The following is a 21,836-nucleotide window of genomic DNA, read 5'->3' as shown; positions in this document are numbered from 1 at the left end:
GACCTTGATCATATGGCTGAAGCAGTATTTGTCAGGTTTCTCCATTATAAAGTTACTCTACTTCCCCCTGCTTCCATACTGTTTTCTTTGCAAAGAAATCACTATGTTCAGCCCACATGTAAGCAGTGGGGAATTATGTTCCACTTTGAGAGTGAAGTATTTTCATACATTATTTGGAATTCTTTTGCCTGAGAAATTTGTGTCTTCTTTTCCATTTATTGAATTACTTATGTATAATAGTATGAATTCATGGATAGTTATTTTACAGTTTGCACTATACTTCAATACTATTATGTTTATTTATTTTTGCTCAAATTGTTCCAGCTATGGCCATTGGGAACTCTTAGTTAATTTCTATGTCCCTTCGACATACCCCCCACCATTGTGTCTCTGTATTAGTTTATTTACTTTTGTTGGGGGAGTGAGGAGCATTTCCTTACTTTTTGACACTCTAAGATGTTCCAGGCTCATCTTATATATTTACTGTGCTAGCCTTAGATTCAGCCATTTCTCCAAGGAGCACTGTTTGCTTTTAGTAGAAAATAGTATTAGCAACCAATATCTGGGTGCTAGAGGTGTTCTGCTCCTTACATATGAAGTAATTGGGTATTTTAAACAATTTCGATAGATACAATTCACATCTTTTGAATATCAGCTTCTATCCATTCAGTTTGGTATGCTGTTTTGATTGTAATCTAATTAACTAAACCATCTTTCTCAGCATTGCCACATCATGTATTTTACTCATATGGAAAAGACATTCTCTTTTTGTTTTGAAAAACTGAAGTCTGCTTATAGAGTCAATAGCTGCTGGAGTCCCAGTAACTGGCTATACAAATATCATGCCTGTGGTGGAGGCTGAGCTATAGTTATTAGCTTAAAGTCATACACTCCACCCTGAATTACATCAGTCCTGTCTAAGCTAGTTTACATGTAACCACTAAAGCAAGGCTGACAAGGTGGTGTCTCAGCTTGAGATAATGTACCAAATACCACAATGTTGGGCGAAGTTTTAGAGACTTCTCTGGACTCTTTTTTTAATCAACGTGAACACTTCTTTTGGTGGAAGCCTCATTTTCTTCACTAGGCAAACTGGACCTTTCCAATTAGCATGCACAGTGTCTTCTCTCTTTTGCAGAAAGTCACCAACAAGGACAGCTGATGATGTTGGGAGTGAAAAAGGCACTATTCCTGTACACATTCTCTCTTCTGATGGGAACCTGATGGAGCTCTGAGACCTTTCTCTGTCTTTCAGTCGATTTTTTGAAGCTGTAACTTTATTTTGTTCTTAACTCTACTTTCTCTTAAAGCTTTTTTTTTGATTTTGAAGAAACGTTTTGAAATTTCGTAATGGGTGAGAAAGTCATTTACATTCAACCAAATAATATTCGTAATTTGAACTTTTACATGTCTCAAGTCTTTTAACATTGAAATAGAAGTATTAATATTATATATTTACTGCAATGACTTCAAATGTTTATAGCATTGTGACACTTGGCTATCGTTAAATAGTTTGTCCTCTTCTTCTCCTTTCCTATCCTAGATAGAGCTAGAGATATAAAATTAAAGGTAATAAACATTATTGGTTTGAACACTTTTTTTGAGAACTTAATGATAGATTTTAATATAATAAAATCCTCAAGAAGTGTATGAAAGCAACATGTGGAAATTTCTCTCTTAGACAAAGTATAACTTGAAGTTCGGAATGGGTGCTGGTTGACAATCATTGCTCTATTCCATTAAAACAATTGTTTTCTCTTTTGCAAATTACAAAATTTTTCTCCCGTAATCAGCAGGCTTGTTTTTTAGTTTCTAAAGATTAAGAATTATACATTGAGTAACACTGCCAGATAACTCAAACTGCAGGTAGCTACAGAGACCTTCAACCCATGTTTTTCACAAAAAGCACTGGGTATACAAACTAATTTGCAGATGCTAACCATTTTCTCCTTCATGTTGGAAGGTGGTCAAAGAGAAAAGGGGACAGAGCTGATAATTCAAAATGTTCCAGAGTCCTATATTTACTTTGTTAAGAGTCAACCTCAGGTCTATGTGTTGAGTCATGGAGTCAGGAATAACTCAGATAAGCCTCTGATATCACGTAATATTTGCTCTTAATTCCAAAGTTACCAAATCTTAATGCTGTTCAAAGGTACCAGATGGGGTTGGAAAGAAATGACTTATCCTAGAGGCTGCAGCTTGTAAAAATGTAGTTGATGCAATAGGGCCTCCTGGTAAAGATCCACTTTAAATTTTAACAAAACAGCCTATTGTGTTTCTTATGAAAACTCCAATAGGACAGAAGATGAGTGACAGTAGCAGGCAAAACCAGTTCTGATCCCATCTGGAATTTTTTAAAACAATGTAAACATTTTTTTACAGGAATGATAATGTATCCATGTACCATTTGTGCATTAAAACATTTTTAAGGAACCAACTTAGAGTTTTCAATTTCTTTATGCTGCCAAGGAAGGATGTTAAAAAATTTCTGCCTTCACCATCATTTCATTAAAAACTTGTTATATCAAAGCAAACAAATAAATAAATACATTTAGCTGTATATGGAAGTAAAAACTCTATAGCTACAGATGCATCTTTTAAATAGGTATTCTTAGTGTTTTAAACTTTTATTCATATTAGCAATAAGAGTTTTGCTATCCTGACTACCAACAGTGAGGTGACTGTATTTTAAAACATGGTGTTTAGTTTATGAATGGGAAAAAATATTCATCTCAGAAAAGCCCAAGAAAACTGGCTGAAAGCTGGCTCCTAGGGTAACAAGTCTCTACATTCCTTACTTACAGTTGTGGTCATGGTCTCTTCGGTCACTATCTTCAGGGTGTCCACTACTGAGATGTAGCCGAGGCGCCGGGCAATGCCAAGGGCAGTATTCCCATTCTGGCAAAAGGAAAATGTGAGTGAGGAATTAGCAAGCCTTATTCCACATTTTTTTTTGCTGATACAAAATGTAAGGTGAGTGTCTCATCAGACCCATCCCACTGTCATACACAAAAAAGTGTTTCATTAGAGACATACCTTGCACAAAACCCACCTAACCTGTTTGTACTCATACAGCAAAGTCTGGGCAGCTACACATGCAATCCAAGAGGCTTTTTAACGTTCTAAGTAAGCAATCAATGAAACCAACACAATTTTTTTTCTTACATGTGTACTTCCTACTAGGTGACATTGCAGCAGGCAGTTTTCACATATAAAACACTAATCATCTCTCTCTCTCTGAACAGCTCAGAACAATATGGTTATTGTCCTTCTTTCCTCATTCTACTGAATGCTCTGTTCATGCCTTTTCATGAAAGTACAATGAAAAATGTAAGAAGACACCAGAGTCCAGGCCCATCTATCTCCTCCCTCTTTTCCTGAGCTGGCCCTGAGTGCTTACCACAGTGAGTTCATTGGGGGAGGCATTGTTCTGAAGTAAGACATTTATTATATGCGTATGCCCCTGCTGTGCTGCTTGATGTAATGGCGTATACCCATTCTGTAGAAGGAAGATGGAAGAGATGATTTTTAATTCCTTTGAAACAAAAATAAGTGATTCTGGCAGAAACAAAAAAGGAAGGAGCTTACCTTTGTTTTGGCATTAACTTTTGCAGAATGCTGGAGCAGGAAATTAACAATCTTGATATTTCCATAGTGGCAGCCCACATGCAGTGGTGTGTATCCCATCTGTAATTATTATTTTTTTAAAAAAGAAGCATCATAATTACACTTTTACTAACAGCTATCCTAAACAGAAGCAAAATCATTATTTAACCTTTCTTTTTGAGGTGGAAAAAGTAGGTTTTTTTCTTCTCTATATTAAAAAAATTGCTCTTGATAATTCTCAGCATAAGACTTAGGTATAAATTAAAATACCACTGCCCATAAAATTGTTAGCTCCCCAAAGTGCTTTATTTTTTATCAGGTCATCTTGTTCTTAGAACTTTTCAAGATACAAAGGAAAGATGGAGCAATTGACAGCATAGACAGACTGATTCAGCGGCTTCTTGTTCAGGGTCAGAAGAGCACTTTATGGAGACTTGACTTGTTTATTGAATACTTTCTGAAAGCTTTAAATTTAGGCAAAAATGAAGTGGCTAAATAATAACACATGGCAGGAGGTGATTATCAGAATGCCTGATAGAGACAGGAAGAAGCACAGAAACACTAAAAGGAAGAGGGAGGCTGGTGAGAGCTCAGGTGGTCTGCGAAGTATGAACTTGAACAAGGTATATCAAGTTAGTCTTTTGCCTTCCTATCTAGAGTCCCAGAGTTTGAAAACCACTGATTCGCTGATTTAGACAAGAAATGGTTTGTTTCTCAAATTAGTATCCACTGACCCCTGAGGGGCTATAAGTTCTCTGTGTGTGTATATGTGTGTGTATGTATGTGTATACAATCTAGATAATTATTTTCTTTAAAATAAGAATATTCCAGATCCTTCTCTAGATGGCTGTGTTCATTATAACATACTACCCTGCAATCTCAGAGCCCCTGTTCATAATGACACAGGCAGTACCAGATCTCTGAAAGGGAGAACACTGACCTTTTATCACAATATTTCTAAACAGGAATGGGGGTGGGTGATCCATATTTTCAAGGGTCTGTATCTTATATGATGGCACCAGTGTCTTCATGGTGACCCCAACAAATGAATACATCTGAATTTGAAAAAGAGATGCCCAAACCACAGTTGACTGTAGAAGGTGAAGATACCTTACCAGGGATGTGCTGCCCTAGAGAGGTGACTCTTGGTAGACTTTGTCTCACTAAACAAACTGTCAGTGCACCCACATTGACCAGACTGTCCCTGGAAAACTCACCATAACCACATATAGGAAACTGACTTACAGCCTCTAACGCTACTTAATACACGTTGGAGGATATTCCTTTTTGGTGACCAGAATCCATTTGCCTGCTTTGCAGGGTTCTCCTTTTCAGTACGGAGGAACTCAGATACTGCACCCATGATCAGAATACTGCTTAATAAGGGAAGCTTGAAAATAATGTGTCCAATGAATGCTCAGTACAATTGGTTTAATTGATTGAAGTAACATTATTTCCAAGTTCAAAGAACTTCCCTTACAAGTCAAAACCATGTGGACTCAATATTTTTTAAAAATCTAAATATTAAAAAATTCTTTGAGATTTTAGTCAATTTGCCTAAGTTATAATACAACCATTTCTAATAGTTGTTGAGATGGATGTGTTGATTAGATATATATAGTTGAGACAGGGTTGTTTATTTATTTATTTGAGACAGGGTCTTGCTCTGTCACCAGGCTGGAGTGCAGTGATGGGATCATGGCTCACTGCAGCCTCCCCTCCTGGGCTCAATCTATCTCAAGTAGCTGTGACTACAGGCATGCACCACCATGCCTGGCTAATTTTTCTATTTTTTTGTAGGGATGAGGTCTCACTATGTTGCCTAGGCTGGTCTCAAACTCCTGGGCTCAAGTGATCTTCCTGCCTTGGCCTCCCAAAGTGCTGGGATTACAAGTGTGAACCACCATGCCTGGCCTAAATATTTTAATGCACAGGTTCTATTCATCCTCATAGCCTCCCATCTCATTCTTACTAAAACACTAAGTCATTATAATACAGTGTTAGGAGCTCTCTAATTCTAGTCTCCTCTATCCTCCTCATCCCCCATCCATACATCTTTTAATCTTCCCACCATTCTCTCCCTTGGTCGCTGTGCTCCAGGACACTGGTCTTCCTGCTGTTCCACAAACACTAAAGTGTTTTTTCAAAAATACGTGGGCATGGCCAAGAAGATTGAACTTGCATTCAGAGAAATCAGATGTAGGCTCCTCCATTCATCGGGGTTAACAGCATTCCCATACAAAATAGCACCTCGCATAAATACACTCAGAGAGGTGGGACGTGAACAATTCTTTCCAATCAGCAGTAATAAATTTTTCAAAAACTCACTATTTTTTTCTTGAGTAGCTAAATAAACAAGCAAACAAAGAGCCATAGCCCAGGGAACGGAGCAGCCGCTGCCTCTTTGTCGTAGCTGCCTCACTGATAACATCATTATAAGCTGATTAGGTTTTTCCTTCCTTCCTTTGGGCAACACTGGATAGAGCTCAGCAAAACCCTGCAAAATACATCCTAGTCTTTAACAACTTTCCATCCTTTTTTCCTCTCTTGATTACCAAGTAGTAGATGTTTACATCCATTCACTGATCAGGCTGCACTTCTGACTGATGAGAACGGGGGAAGGAGGGGCTCAGCAGCCAGGAGCCTGGGCTTCAGAGGCAGACTGTCTGGGTTTGGGACCCAGCTCTGCTACTTACTATCTGTGTGAATTTGGATAAGTTATTGAATCTCTCTGTACATTGGCTTATGCATTATAAAATGGACTTTAGTAGCAGTACCAAAGTCATTGTGTTGTCATGAGGATTAACTATGTTAACAATTATTTCAACAGTGTCTGACACATAGGGTTAGCTATTATTACCTCGTGCTGAAAACAGTGCCTGGCATATCATCAGTGCTCAATAAATATTTTAAATCTTTGGTAAATTAATGATTGAAAACAGGAAAAGATCAGGCCAGGTGTGGTGGCTCACGCCTGTAATCTCAGCATTTTGGGAGGCTGAGGTGGGCAGATCACTTGAGGCCAGGAGTTCAAGACCAGCCTGGTCAACATGGCAAAAACCCTGTCTCTGCTAAAAATACAAAAAAAAAAAAAATTAGCCAGGCGTAGTGGCATGTGTCTGTAGTCCCAGCTACTCAGGAGGCTGAGGTGGGAGGATCACTTGACCCTGGGAAGCTGATGCTGCAGTGAGCCATGATCATGCCCATGTACTCCAGCCTGGGCAACAGAGTGAGACTCTCTCCAAAAAAAAAAAAAAAAAAAAAAAAAAAAAAGAAAAAGAAAAAGAAAAAGAAAAAAAAAAACAAAAACAGAAAGAAAAAGAAATTGTCATTTCTAATTCTGGCTCAGCCTATCCCGCTTCTGATACCCCTTATAATTTTGCTAACCAGGCCAGGCACAGTGGCTCATGTCTGTAATCCCAGCACTTTGGGAGGCCAAGGCCGGCGGATCACCTGAGGTCAGGAGTTCGAGATCAGCTTGCCCAATATGGCAAAACCCCGTCTCTACTAAAAATACAAAAAATTAGCCAGACGTGGCAGTGGGTGCCTGTAATCCCAGCTACTTGGGAGGCTGAGGCAGGAGAATCGCTTGAATCCGGGAGGTGGAGGTTGCAGTGAGCCAAGATCACACAACTGCACTCCAGCCTGGGCGACAAGAGCGAAACTCCGTCTCAAAAAAAAACCAAAAAACCAAAAAAACAAATAATTTTGCTAACCATTTTTCTTTCCTCTGGCATGCTCATCTCAGCTTATAGACATATTTTTATGTTTCCATCTTAGAAACAAAAAGCACTCCTTTCAAATATTTCTCCTTTTCTCTAGGTTTCTATCCTTTCAAAACTAAACTTCTTGAAAAAAAAGAATCTTAATTCACTGTTCCAGCTAATTCTCCCTACATTTCACCACCTCCACTACTCTAGCAAAACTGCTTTTTAATATCCCAAGTGCCCAGCCATGCATGGCATGCATGGACTTTGAGCTTCTCTTATCTGAAACACCTTGACAGTTTTTCACAATTTGACAGCCCTATCATGTTCTTTCCTGATTTCTCCTCTACCTTTGGACAGCCCTCCTTTGCCTCCTCCATCCACTGTAAAATGGAGTGGATCCTGAGGGTTTTGTCTCTGGTTTGTGCCACACTTTTCCTTGAGGATCACATCTACTTTCACAGTGTCAGCTAATACCTTTATTGTGATGATTCCGAAATCTGCATCTTTAGACCAGCCATCCTTTCTGTGTCCAGATCAATATGTGAGTCATTTCTTGGGTTTTCCTACTTGATTGGCCCCTGGTAATCTACAATTCAACACACCCAATACGAAACTCATAGTCCTCTTTCCCCAGCTGGCTTTGTCTCCTTTATTCCCTGTCTCATTGAATGGTACTTGTGATCACTCAGTTGCACAGGTCAGATCCTTAGTTTCATCCTGAATTTCCTGCTTCTCCTTAGTCCCCATACACACATGGTCTTCAAATCTTTTTTTTTTTTTTGAGATGGAGTCTCGCTCTGTCGCCCAGGCTGGAGTGCAGTGGTGCGACCTCGGCTCACTGCAAGCTCCGCCTCCTGGGTTCACACCATTCTCCTGCCTCAGCCTCCCGAGTAGCTGGGACTACAGGCACCCGCCACCATGCCCAGCTAATTTCTTTGTATTGTTTTAGTAGAGATGGGGTTTCACCATGTTAGCCAGGATGGTCTTGATCTCCTGACCTCGTGATCCACCCGCCTCGGCCTCCCAAAAGTCTTCAAATCTTAGCTGTTTGTATGAGTTTTAATTATTTCTCTAATTTCTCTCCTGTTCTCAGTGTCTCATCTGCCACTTAGTTCAGGCCTTCTTTATTCTTCATTTGGATTTCTCAATAGCCTAACTGCCCCTGCTGCAAGGTTTAAAATCAACTTATTCTTTGCATTGTTTCCCAGGATCTTTGTAAACTAGATTGCTGATCTTATCACGTTTGTGTTTAAAACCTTCAGTGGCTTCTCAGTACAAACAGGATAAAAAGCTGGACAGCTTAGCCTGGTACATTAAGGCCCTCTGAGATCTTCTTAATTTTCTAGCAATATCTTAAGACATAATCCCCGTTTTTCTTCACATGTTCCCATGATATTGAACAAGCTATAGCTTCCTCTATCCTACCCACCTTTGTCAAAAATCCTAGTTATTACCTAATACTCTAAAATTATATATATATATTTCTAGATATAGACCTATAGTTAAAATCAGGCTTTGTAATAATTAGCTTTGGGACCTTATGCAAGTAATTACTTTTTCTGTGCCTCAGTTTCCTCATCTGTAAGATGAGGATGCTAATTTTACCAGCCTCATAGGGTAGTTGTAAGAATTAAACAAAATAATAAATAAAAAGCACTTAGAATAGTACCTGGCATAGAGAAAATGGGTAATAGGTTGTTTTATTTTATTATGATGATGACTTTGTTATTATAATACTATGTGTTTTGCTCTCTAAACTATGAATTCTATGAGGGCAAGGAATATATCTCCCAGGTAAGAAATTGGTGACCAGTAGGAAATCTATAAATAAGTGTGAAATGAGTAAGTATCACATAAGTTCTCAAAGCTTTTTATGCTTTTACACACATTTAAAGAAATCCAATGTAACTTCTGATCCCTAATTAGTGTCCTCTAAGAATCAATGCCTTTTAGGGGTGGTCTAAATAAAACGCTTCCGGACAGTATCCTTCTGAAAAGCAAAAGCAGTGGCTTCATCTCTATCAGACGACACTGATTATTATACCCTGTGGCACAATTTAGCTTAAAGTCATTTGGTGAACTTCAAATGCAAAAGGGGGGTGGGGTATAATGGCTCAGCAAACTGGAGGGGTGCAGGGGGAGAGGACTGCAAAGGCTGTTACCAGGATTTTCTAGTCTTTTCCTCATCAGGGAGAAGAGGCCTTGATATTTTTATTATTATTAATTATTTTTGCATGTAAGCCAATGAGCTGAATGGTATACATCCCACCTGCAGGCTGCTTGGGGATGTCTTCTTTACCAGTGAGAATGTGAACATTCCTGGGATACAACAAACTCCTTATTCACAAAATTAAGCAGCAAATGCAAGCAACCCAGCTATCTGCACTTCTGCTGTGCTCTAGTTATGGGACAATCATCGCTTCACTTCCTTTTGGTGGCTGTGACCTTTGCAGAGAAGAGAAAGGAAAGGAAAATAACTTGTAAAGGACAGAGAGATGCTTTCTGAAGTGAGACGCTCTGCTCCGTTTGTAAAGGGCAGGAAAGGTTACATGCCGCAAGATATTATAGAGAGTACAAAAATGATTATGTGGCCGGGCACAGTGGCTCATGCCTGTAATCCCAGCATTTTGGGAGGCCAAGGCAGATGGATCACCTGAGGTCAGGAGCTTGAGATCAGCCTGGCCAACATGGCGATACCCTGCCTCTGCTAAAAATACAAAAATTAGCTGGGTGTGGTGGCATGCACCTGTAGTCCCAGCTACTCAGGAGGCTGAGGTGGGATTTCCTGAATCTGGGAGGTGGAGGTTGCAGCAAGCCATTACATTCCAGCTTGAGTGACAGAGTGAGACTCCCTCTTGGAGAAAAAAAAAAAAGACTACCAACTGGGACCTGAGTTGGGCTGGGTTAGAAGGAAACTGTGGTGGAGTCCTGAGACTTGTACATCGAGGGGCTGTGTGTGCAAATGGAAAACAGATGGAGGCAGCACAGTACTTGTTTCTCTCCTCCCCCACCTGGCCTTGAGAATCCTCACCATACTCCCTGGCTGAATTTTAGGGCATGCCTTGGATGTGCTGGGGCAGAAAAATGTTGAGAAACTTGACCCAGACATTGCCTTCTAGAGTTTTATATCTATAAAAAGGAGAGAGAACCTCAGAAAGTGTTTAAGTCTGTCTCTCTCTCTCTCTCTCTCTCTCTGTGTGAATAAAGCAGTATGGAATGAAGACATTTACCATAAAGTTGCAAATTTCCAAAGTCAAGAATTATTTCCTGACGAAAGTATTCAAGCAGCATAAGAAAATAAGCTAAATTCAGTCTCATTTTGGTGTCAATACCCTTTTATCTGGCTAATTTGGGGTAATATTTCTGTATTATTAGTTACTTCAATATGCCCATATACCTCAGAACCTGCCTAAATTACATATAAAAATTTTATTCACAATATTTAGTGGTCATTCTTTTTCATGTCAAACATGGCATATAGAAAGAAAGCATATGTGGCCGGGCGTGGTGGCTCACGCCTGTAATCCCAGCACTTTGGGAGGCCGAAGCGTGCGGATCACAAGGTGAAGAGATCAAGACCATCCTGGCTAACATGGTGAAACCCCGTCTCTACTAAAAATACAAAAATTAGTTGGGCATGGTGGCGCATGCCTGTAGTTCCAGCTACTTGGGAGGCTGAGGCAGGAGAATCGCTTGAACATGGGAGGTGGAGGTTGCAGTGAGCCGAGATCAAGCCACTGCACTCCAGTCTGGTAACAGAGTGAGACTCTGTCTCAAAACAAAACAAAACAAAACAAAAACAAAAACAAAACATATGTTAGAGTAGATGACACAAATCTGATATGAAGAAATAACAAAATTAAGCATATAAAGAAAATTTTCAGAGAAATGTGATTAATGTGAAGCTATATCTTTGATGATGACATGAGAAGTCCTTTTTGTGTGTGTGTTTGAATTGTGGCATTATATAAGATTAATCAGCAATCTTTTTTTCTTTTTGAAATGACAGCTTTTTCGTCTGAGAGAGGGAGAACACACACATGACCGCACAGACCATTAGGAATTTAGCAAGTGAGTAATATTTAAATAAGCCTTAATTTATCCTGTTTCATAAATCATGCTGAACGAACGTAGAGGTCACAAATTACAAGTTTTTCTATTTGTCTATTTGTCTGCATTTAAAAAATCCATCACAAAAACTAAGAAAGGTACAAGCTTTCACACTCTGCCCCTGAAGGACACATCTGTTGTAAGAAGGCTCAACAGTGTTAATATAGGGGAAATTACTATGCAGCTAGAATCAAGTACCCAGGCCGTTAAAGACAAAAGTCCCTGGAATATGGCAACCGGAGACTTTAGTGTCCCTTGCATAAATAAATATTTAAAATACTACATAGAAAAGAGATGATTAAAGGGTTTGTTCTCCTGATACAATTATAGTTTGGTGACTGCAGTCACCAAATGGACACATTCTTTTCCGTGTGGAAAGGGAGGGCCGTATACCTTTGTCTGGGCGTCCACATGAGCCCCTTGGTTTACAAGGACTTCTGCCACATTCACTCGATCTTCTTGAGCAGCCAAATGGAGGGGGGTCAGGCCACTCTGCAAAAGATTCAAAGGGCATAGTCATCTTATAGGAAGGAATGTCACACACATAGCCATGTTTGAGAAACCATTTGTGAATTCTAAGATGGTAAGCCAAGAATTTCTATGTTAGAAAAAACCTATGGAATAAATTTATATGCTTGGGAGGCCGAGGCAGGTGGATCACATGAGCCCATGAGTTTGAGACCAGTCTGGCCAACATGGCGAGGCCCCATCGCTACAAAGATTAGCCAGGTGCAGTGGCATGCACCTGTAGTCCCAGCTACTTGGGAGGCTAAGGCAGGAGAATTGTTTGAGCTCGGTAGGTGGAGGTTGCAGTGAGTTGAGATAGCGCCATTGCACTCCAGCCTTGGTGACAGGGGTGAATGAAACCTGTCTCAAAAAAAAAAAAAAATTATATGTTATACTGTCTTAGCACTGTGGCAACATGACTATCTGTAGGCTGCATGAAAAACTGTAGGCATACTCAAAAGTGTAAGAAATGGAGTGAGCCTTGTATACTCATCACAGACTTAGCAATTATCAAAGTTTTCCTATATTTGTTTCATCTATCCCTCTTTTCCTTTTCATTCATTTGTGGCAATATTAAAACAAATCTAGACACTATAACATTTACACCCATACACTTCAGTGTTCATCTCCAAAAATTAGACTCTTATTTTTTACAAAATTATGCAAGAGTTTTAACATATCGCCAATGCCACTAGCTTTACCAAAAATTATTTAAATGATATCTGTTTACAAAGTGAACACTGACATATGCTGATAATATTTTCTCCATATTAATTCCCGAGGTCTAATGAATATTTTCTGTATGTCACTCTGGGTAGGAAAGATCGCCTGTGAGATGTAATGTGAATGCAGGATCATGACAGTGTCCAGGTCATTTAGATGATGTATGGGTTTAACAAGACTGATAACAGTATTTGAAACTAACCCTATTAGAGAATTTGCAGAACACATGGTTGCTCTCATGACCAAGAAAAAAAATTACTAAGATTACACTCTGGTTTTGAAAAACCTCTTTAAATTGTAAAGCATTTTTTATAATATTTAAGAGAAAGTGAGTTGGTGTTAGTGCTTTCAGATTTTTTGCTTTCATCCATTATGAGCACAGAAGTTAATATCTTAATCCTGGAAGTCTTTTCTCCCCCTCTAGCATCTGTACAATGAAAATATCAACCTGTCTCATTTGTCAGAGGAAAGGAGGTAATCAAAGGCAGTTTCAGGAAGAGCACAGAGTCTTCTAGATGTGAAACATTATTTATTCAGGGGTTGCTATTCCATCAGAGCAATTATGGAATGCAGAGAGAGTCAAGCTGGGACTTTTTAATAATGTTTATAGAATTTTGGAGGAAGCTCACTTGAACTGAATAAAGGGGGAAATGTGAAAAGGAGGACTGATGCATTCACTTGAAATTCAAGAAAAATAAGCCAGAGCCAAAATTGGCACCACCCGAACACTGACCTCATCACAGAACCATGTTCCGTGTTCTACTTCAGAGGAAATAATATTGTTAGCCACAACATTTTGTGAGTGTCATGGTCACCTATTCGAAGTTTGAAACTTTTGACACTGAGGGTACTTTACTGAGTAGCTCTCAGCAAAGACTGAGAAATGTGTTGTGGGCACATGTTGTCCCCTCATGCTCCCATGTCTCGGTGCCTGCTGCTCACCTGGCTTACCCACTCACTGATGGAGTCACTTCAGGCTTCCCTGGCCTTTCTCTCTTCTCGTTTCAATAAAGGGCCAAGTTATTACATTTATGTGCAAACCTACTATATGCTCACCTCTATTAAAAATATCACAATCCTGCATTTAAACTCTGTTTTCTTGCTTGTCTTCCTCAAACCACTGTGAGCTTGTTGACTCAAGTATTGTATCTTTAATTTTTATATAACCAGTGTCTAGCATTCAATCAACCCATTCATAGATTAAATCAGAGAAAAAAAATCAAACATTTTTCTTAGGTAGAACAGTATAAATTATATAAATAACATTTTATTTTTATATTCATGGTTATAATTTAAAAGATTTTAAAAAACAATATGAAAGTAACCACAGCCCTGTTTGAGTTCAGAAGTTACCTGTTAATCTTTTATGGCATTTTGATCATTGCTCATTTTAAAAAGAGCACTTAGGGCCGGGCACAGTGGCTCACGCCTGTAATCCCAGCACTTTGGGAGGCCAAGGCAGACGGATCCCCTGAGGTTGCGAGTTTGAGACCAGCCTGACCAACATGGAGAAACCCTGTCTCTACTAAAAACACAAAATTAGCCGGGAGTGGTGGTGCATGCCTGTAATCCCAGCTACTCAGGAGGCTGAGGCAGGAGAATCGCTTGTACCCTGGAGGAGGAGGTTGCAGTGAGCCAAGATTTCATCATTGCACTCCAGCCTGGGCAACAAGAATGAAATTCTGTCTCAAAAAAAAAAAAAAAAAAAAAAAAAAAAAAAAGTATTTATTTGAAACAGAGAAAACATCAAATTAAAATAGCAACAGCTCTGTTTAATATTCTTTCAGTTGTATAAAAAAATATAGGCATTGGGGTCTGCAAAACCTATATGGGAAAATAGGAACATCAAAAGCAAAATTGAATCAAATCGAACACTAGCACCTCAATAATAACTTGGGGTTCATGATCATTTTTCCTTAAAAGTACTGGGAAAGTGCTGGTTACTAGTAAGAAAAAAGAAAGTAAAAACAATAAAGTGTTTAGTTCAACATAAATTATGAAAGCTAAATCTTTTTTAATAGTTATTTTTTAGCAAGGAAACAAAATGTAGTGTTATGTGAGAAGAGGGAAAGGTAGGCAGGAGAAGGGAGGAGGGAACAGTGAGTAATTGATGCTTAAAACACTGGCAGCTCAGGAAAAACTAACAAAAACTGAGAGACAGTTCCTTATTGAATAATAAAAAGTTTTGCTGCTTTTCTGTTTTTGTATCAGGGCATATTTAGTGCTTTCTACTGAAAACGACAACGGAGAAAGGATGCAAGGATTTACAAATGCCTTCTTATTAGATAGTTTCTAATGAGAAGTTAGAAGTTAAAAGTATTAGAAGTTCTCGAAGTTCCTTAAGTTCAACATGCTAATGGAAAGCCCGTTGATCTTTTAGAATTCCTTTAGGAATATCTCTGCTTGTGTATCATTTATTCAGGAAGGTGGCCAGAAATTTCCAGGTTTCCCTGGTTTGCTATATGTCTTTAGGTCTTCAGAATTCCTTTTGTTGGTTTCCACTCTACTAAAGCAAGCACTGAGAACATTTTTGCCCTAAATATTTTTAGCCTAAAATCGCTCTACAAGTCTAAGGTGAATTCAAGGCTGGGCATATATTGTACCAGTTGGCTGCAGGATTTTGAAGAAACAAAGTCAGTTACACTGCAGTTTGGTATCAAACCTACTGGAAATATTCCATTTAAACCAATTGTGAAAGTACTACATTGTTTCTGGAAGAAATGATGAAATACAATATTATGGGCTCACAAGAGAAAATACACTCTGATACCAGCATGTGCTTCAATTTGGGAAACACAAGGTCCTCTTTGTCATAAAGACAAGTTGAGTTTTGAGGTAAGCCATTACAATTCTGGTCTCTAAATTGGTATATAAAACTATAGAAAATTCAAAAGATCAAACAAATCTTAACTATAATGACTATTATGAAATTGCTTTTTGATTCCCATTAAATGCTGAGACATGCACTCCTAAAAGGAATGTTTAACAAGAAAAAAATAAAATTAAAAAAATGGTTTGCTCTGTAATGACCAAAAAAGATTTTCACAATACTAAAACTAAAAAAAGATATCCCTGGTCTCCTGTATATGTCTTTTGGTCTACAGAATTTGTTAAATATAACCTTGAGAATTCAGATTGTTATGGAGTAACCTTTTTCCAAAACTGTAAAAATTCCAAAATTTAAAAAATGATTTTTTCTTACTTAAAAGTGTTGAATGTTTTCTCAGTGTATCCTCAAAGCATCTCAAGAAGTCAGTATTGCTATCTCCATGTACTAAAGGACAAAACTGAGGCTCAGAGAGGTAATATAACTTGCCCAAATGACACAGGAAGAATCCGACTTAGGATTCAAACTCTCTGTGATTTCAAAACACAGGCACACGTGTTAAAAGTATTTAAATTACTTGTTATTTGTCAACATAAGACTATTGCTATTTTGAAACTCTACTCTAATATCTGAGCTAGGCCTGAGAAATATCACAGCTATGCCCACACCCAGCAGGCAGAAGAGAAGCTAAATGCCAGAGAGGGGAGGTTATCAGAATCTGAGGGCCCTTTTGTGTGGTTTCCTATTATCTGAAGATTTAGAAACACCTGTCTTGTGTTTTGGGGGAATCTTAATGAGCAATTCAGCAAACCTAAATTCTTTGATACATACATGGAGAGGCAGTATCTTCATTAACAAGTTTCTGGTTAATTGTGGGCTGAACTTTCACTTTGCTTGACAAAACTCTAGTCTTTTCTTCATGAATAATGAGCATATCAAAGATGACGGCATGGGTGTTTGAAGAGTTTAGGGAACAGTCTTCACAAGTTCCTTCAAAATTGCCAACAACTTCTCCTATCTACTCCATAAAATAGCTACTCTAAATTTGTTATTAAAATGAACTCAGGAAGGCAGCAATGTTTCCCATTTCTCTTTGTAACCTAGAACTTAAAAACGGATGAGCAAGGAGCAGGACCCCAAACATGTTTGTGGAATAAAGCAAAGGGCTACAATTTGCAACTTCTTATTTGCTATGTTATGGTGAAGTAACAATGGTGCTCTTTGAATTAACATTATAACAAAACTTTATGTTACTACAAAAACTTCCTGGACTTCATTTTTATGGCTATATGTATATAGAGCCACTTCCATATACACTCATTGTCTGACTGAATTATCTATTTACCATTATCTTTCTCTGTCTCTTTTTTTTTTAAAGAGACACGGTCTCACTCTGTCACCCAGGTTGGAGTATAAAGAAGCAATCACAGCTCACTGCAGCCTCAATCTTCTGGGCTCGAGCAGTCTACCCGCCTTGTCTTCCCAAAGTGCTAGGATTAAATGCCTGAGCCAGAGCAACTGGCCTATTGACCATTTTTCTTATTGTTTAAACAGATTGTTTCCAAATTTTTGCTCTGTTAAGTAACACTTTGGTAAACAACTTGGTGCAATATTACACTTTACACATCCTATTTGACCTAGATCTTCTGTGAATTCTTAGTGACCTTTCTGAGGGGTGAGGTTTTGGTGTGCTGCGTGCTTTGTCAAGAAAGAAGTGGGTTACCTTATTGCTCAGGTTCACATTCGCATTTCTACCGAGGAGCAGCGACACCATGTCCACGTGCCCTTCCTGAGCTGCGAGATGGACGGAAGCAATTCCTTGCCGGGTAACTGCGTTGGCATCAGCACCATATTCCAGCAGAGTTGTCGCTATGTCCATCTGGTTCTTTTTGGCAGCGATGTGCAGTGGCGTATAACCATTCTGTCAACACAAATCACTTGGTCACATGCCCAGGAACAAGATAAAAATGTGCATAGTGCATTTGCAAATAGTTTATATCTCTTTCTAGTGGTTTTCTATGATTGCTTAAGAAATCATGATTAAGTAAGCAAATACTGGTAAACCAAATGGTACATGAATATAGTGCCCTCATGTATCCTGCATTCCTAAGTAAGGAAAACATAATTTAATATGGACATTTATTTTATTTTATTTTATTTTATTTTTTGAGACGGAGTCTCACTCTTCGCCCAGGCTGGAGTGCAGTGGCTGGATCTCGGCTCACTGCAAGCTCCGCCTCCCACGTTCAAGCCATTCTCCTGCCTCAGCCTCCCGAGTAGCTGGGACTACAGGTGTCTGCCACCACGCCCGGCTAATTTTTTGTATTTTTAGTAGAGATGGGGTTTCACCATGTTAGCCAGGATGGTCTTGATCTCCTGACCTCGTGATCCACCCGCCTCGGCCTCCCAAAGTGTTGGGATTACAAGAGTGAGCCACCGCGCCCGGCTTAATATGGACATTTTAATCAAGAAGAGTCAGAGTATTATCGGTTTTCCAAAAGGAATATAAATTTCCCTTTTACAGGAAATTATGTTACAACATGCTCGATAATCACTTGCTTTATTTAAATTGAGGACAGGAGGAAGAAGCAACAAACAATCAGTTATCACTAGGGCATGTTCAGAGCCATTCATTCTTTTATTTAAAAAAATACCTTTAATGGCCATCTATTGCTTACAAGTTGAAATTTTTAACGTTCATGGAAGTTAAGACACTATCATCTCTCCTCATTTGGCCCTTTGATTTCCTCTTTTACAAAACCTTTCTTCATACTGGTCTGTCATCCTGCATGTCCCCCAAACAGAATATGGTCTCACGTTTCTCTGTCTTGCCTTACTCTACAAGAATGCTTTTCCTCAACATGCCCAGGAGCCAGCATCTGTCAGCTGAAAATTCAGCTCAAGGGTCACACCCTCCATGAGGTTTTTTATTTCTTCCTATTCCTGAAGCCTCAACCCCTACCCCCAACCCTGACTGACCTCTTATCAAAGTCCTGGGGATATTTAGTGGCACTCTTTTGTTTATTTATCTGTCTCCTCCTACTAAATATACATTTCTTAAGGGCACATATTGTGTTATATTTGTCTTTGTATCCCTCTAGTGCCTCACAATAACTGTCATGTATTAATTACATGAAGAAAGGAATCCTCAGGTTTTGAATCAAGAGTACTAGAGCTTTCAGCACATTCTGGCATCCTTCTCTCGGCTGACCCCTGATACCCAGAGACAGACAATCAAGATTCCCTTGATAAACTGTTAGTCAGCTGTGACTCAGGAGCCATCAGGGTCTTCTGCCCCAAGAAAGAGTTTTGGGGGATGTTGCCCTGGTTCACAGTCACTTACAAGAAGTGCAAGATTACATTTTGACAAGGACATAAACCTGAGTATGCAAAATAGGCTAATGACAAATTAGAATGATTTTTTTTTTCCTATGGATAGGAAGATTTAGAAAAAGAAAATAGAATCTAAGAATTTATATTTGGAAGTATGATCCAAATCTTGACAATGGATCAGTCACAATCTTTTTGAGACATGTGGAAGGATTAGAAACAACACAGAGGGTTTTGAGGGGCTGCTGCACCCAGTACTCAGCCATCCTGCTGCAATGACCCTCACATTTAAGTCACTGGCATGTCCAAGTCCAACAGCATTCCTTACTTGACAAACCCTTATATCAACCCATGGAAGTAGAAATGTCACTTCTAGACTCTTCTGAAACTAGCCTCTGCCAAACTAGATGAGCCAGGGTAAAAGATTTTATATCCCTATTTTTAATTTTGACCTATTGCCATCTGAAAACCCCAGCTGCCCTGAGAAGCATTTGGCCCTCTGCTGGGACACACCCTTCAGAGACCGATGCCCTCGGAGCCAAATGCAGAGCTTTGGTCTGAGCCCAATGCTACAATGAGTGATCAGCATAAAAGAGAAAATTCACAAAGCAGCACTAAAATAGGAAATATAATTAGTCAATGTGTCTAACACTAACCTAACTACTTCGAGTGGTAAAGGCAAGATAAACTCAGAATTTAGCTTCTTATCATGCATCTTCTCTCTTTTTGCTTTGGCTATTAACATAATATTCAGGTTAGTCACTTCTCAACCCCCTACCAAGGTAAGGCAGCTCACACATGAAAATCTTATTTCTTCTAATGCCACCAAAAAGAATCCTATGTCCTAAAAATTTTTTTTAATCAAGAGAGCTGTGGCAGTCAGGCATGGCGGGGCATGCCTGTAGTCTCAGCTACTTTAGAGGCTGAGCCAGGAGGATCACTTGAGCTCAGGAGCTCGAGACCACCCTGGGCAACATAAGGAGAGCCTGTCTTTAAAACTCTGAGAGAGACAGAGAGACAGATACAGGGAGAGACAGAGACAGAGAGAGAGACAGAGAGAGAGAGACAGAGACAGACTCAGCTCTGTAATATATGCCAATTACAGACAAATTACTATTATTGCTCAAGGATTTATCCTGAGCTCCTTACCTGAGATACAAAGGAAAGTACAAAGCATGGGAAAAGTGACTCAGGTATTACTTTAGTATGAAAAGTTAATCTCAGAAAGACTTAAGAAATATCTTCAAATAATAAGCACATTTATCATCTTGAGGCTTATAATGGAATTTTCTAAATTTTCTAAGTTGTTTCTACTTTGTGAAAAGTAAAATGATTCTCACTTGCCACACTAAGAAAGGCAGATGCATCTATTAAAAGAAAAATTAAATAGGGAGTGATTCAACTGTAGAACAATTCTGACCTACAGGTTTTTATCCCTCTTGATGTAGAGGACAAAGTGCTTGCCACATGTGCTTTTGCATTTCAAAATTAAAATAAAAGCAAATGCAATTTGAAATTATCAAAAGTAATATATAGCATTTAAATCACATTTTAATTTTTTTCAAGAACTTTCACAAATATACTGATCCATATCAATAAATATGTTGCACATTTTATGGAAGAGAAACCTGATAAATAATACTTAAAGCTTACTGTCTCTTCTACAATTAGTATCCAGGTTATGCCTGAACTCAAGCCAATCCTCTTGCCAGCATAAGGTCCTGCCACAGGAAATAGATTGGACTAAAATAGATTAGAGCAGCCCATCTACTTTTCAGTACCCCAATTTCCTGAAACCTCATCACATTTCTAGGACATGTATGAGTAAGACAATACATTGGCAATTTTAAAAAAGAGAAGAAAGGAGAAGAAAGAGTAAGAAGAAGGCATCACATGCTCTAAGAAAAAGGACAAAGGATGTGATTTGATGATGAGTTAACATTGAGGTTGCTGCTGTCACATCCATATAGTAATCATGCCCTATTGAAGCTCTGTACCTTATCTCTCACCACTGCCAGAATTCAGGAATGCCTGGGCTTCCCTGGAGTAAAGAAGGCAGATTGCCTACTCTGTATTTATTCTCCTTCCTTTCTTAGTGAAAACAAACAAACCCCCAAACCAAAACACAAAAAATAAAAGCAAAACAAAACAGATAAACTTCTCTGGTAGTGTGCTTAGCACTATTTCCCAACTTTTTTTTGCACATAGAAGTGGCCAGTGGGGTGTAAGGAGATGTGGTTTGGCGGAACTTCTGGGAAAGCCTTGTTGTGCTGACTTTCTTGCTGCCTGTGGCTTGAAAGTAAATTTGGCAACCCAATCAACAGTCTTTGGAGGGAAAAGCCAAAGATTCACTGCAATTCCTGTTAAAATATCAACCTCATTTTTCACAAAATTAGAAAAAGCAATCCTAAAATTCACAGGGAACCAAAAAGGAGCCCAAATAGCTAAAGCAATCCTGAGCAAAAAGAACAAAGCTGGAGGCATCATATTACCTAACTTCAAATTATACTACAAGGCTATAGTAACCAAAACAGCATGGCACTGGTACAGAAATAAATGCATAGATCAGTGGAACAGAACAGAAAACTCACAAAAAAAGCCACATTCCTCCAGTCAACTAATCTTTGACAAAATTAACAAAAATAAACACAGAGAAAAAGACATCCTATTTAATAAACGGTGCTAAGAAAATTTGATAGCCAGATGAAGGAGAATGAAACTGGACCCATAACTCTCACCATATACAAAAATTAACTCAAGATAGATTAAAGACTTAAATGTAATACCTGAAATTATATAAACTCTATAAGAAACCATAATAAAAACTCTTTTGGACATTGAACTAGGGAAAAAATTAACGACTAAGACCTCAAAATCAAATGCAGCAAGTCAAAAAATAGACAAATGGGACTTAAGTAAACTAAAAAGCTTCTGCATAGCAAAAGAGATAATCAACAGAGTGAACAGATACCATATAGAATGGGAGAAAATATTCACAACTATGCATCTGACAAAGAACTAAT

At 38.7% G+C, this 21,836-nt stretch overlaps 1 protein-coding gene across 26 annotated transcripts in view; it reads right to left on the bottom strand.

Moving 5' to 3' along the window:
• Positions 1-21,836, bottom strand: part of ANK3 (ankyrin 3) — a 701,719-nt gene that overhangs the window by 143,287 nt on the left and 536,596 nt on the right. For all 26 annotated transcript variants that reach the window (XM_054521804.2, XM_054521780.2, XM_054521785.2 and 23 more), the window contains 5 exons: positions 17,207-17,404; positions 11,820-11,918; positions 3,589-3,687; positions 3,401-3,499; positions 2,803-2,898 (listed from right to left, as the gene is read on the bottom strand). In XM_054521804.2, the coding sequence (XP_054377779.1) occupies positions 2,803-2,898; positions 3,401-3,499; positions 3,589-3,687; positions 11,820-11,918; positions 17,207-17,404 (591 nt within the window). The remainder of the gene's footprint in view (positions 1-2,802; positions 2,899-3,400; positions 3,500-3,588; positions 3,688-11,819; positions 11,919-17,206; positions 17,405-21,836) is intronic.

Source organism: Pongo abelii, chromosome 8 (assembly GCF_028885655.2).
Source record: "Pongo abelii isolate AG06213 chromosome 8, NHGRI_mPonAbe1-v2.0_pri, whole genome shotgun sequence".
Lineage (NCBI taxonomy): Eukaryota > Metazoa > Chordata > Mammalia > Primates > Hominidae > Pongo > Pongo abelii.
Note: the sequence above shows the minus strand (reverse complement) of the source record. Positions and strands in the feature narration are given on the sequence as shown.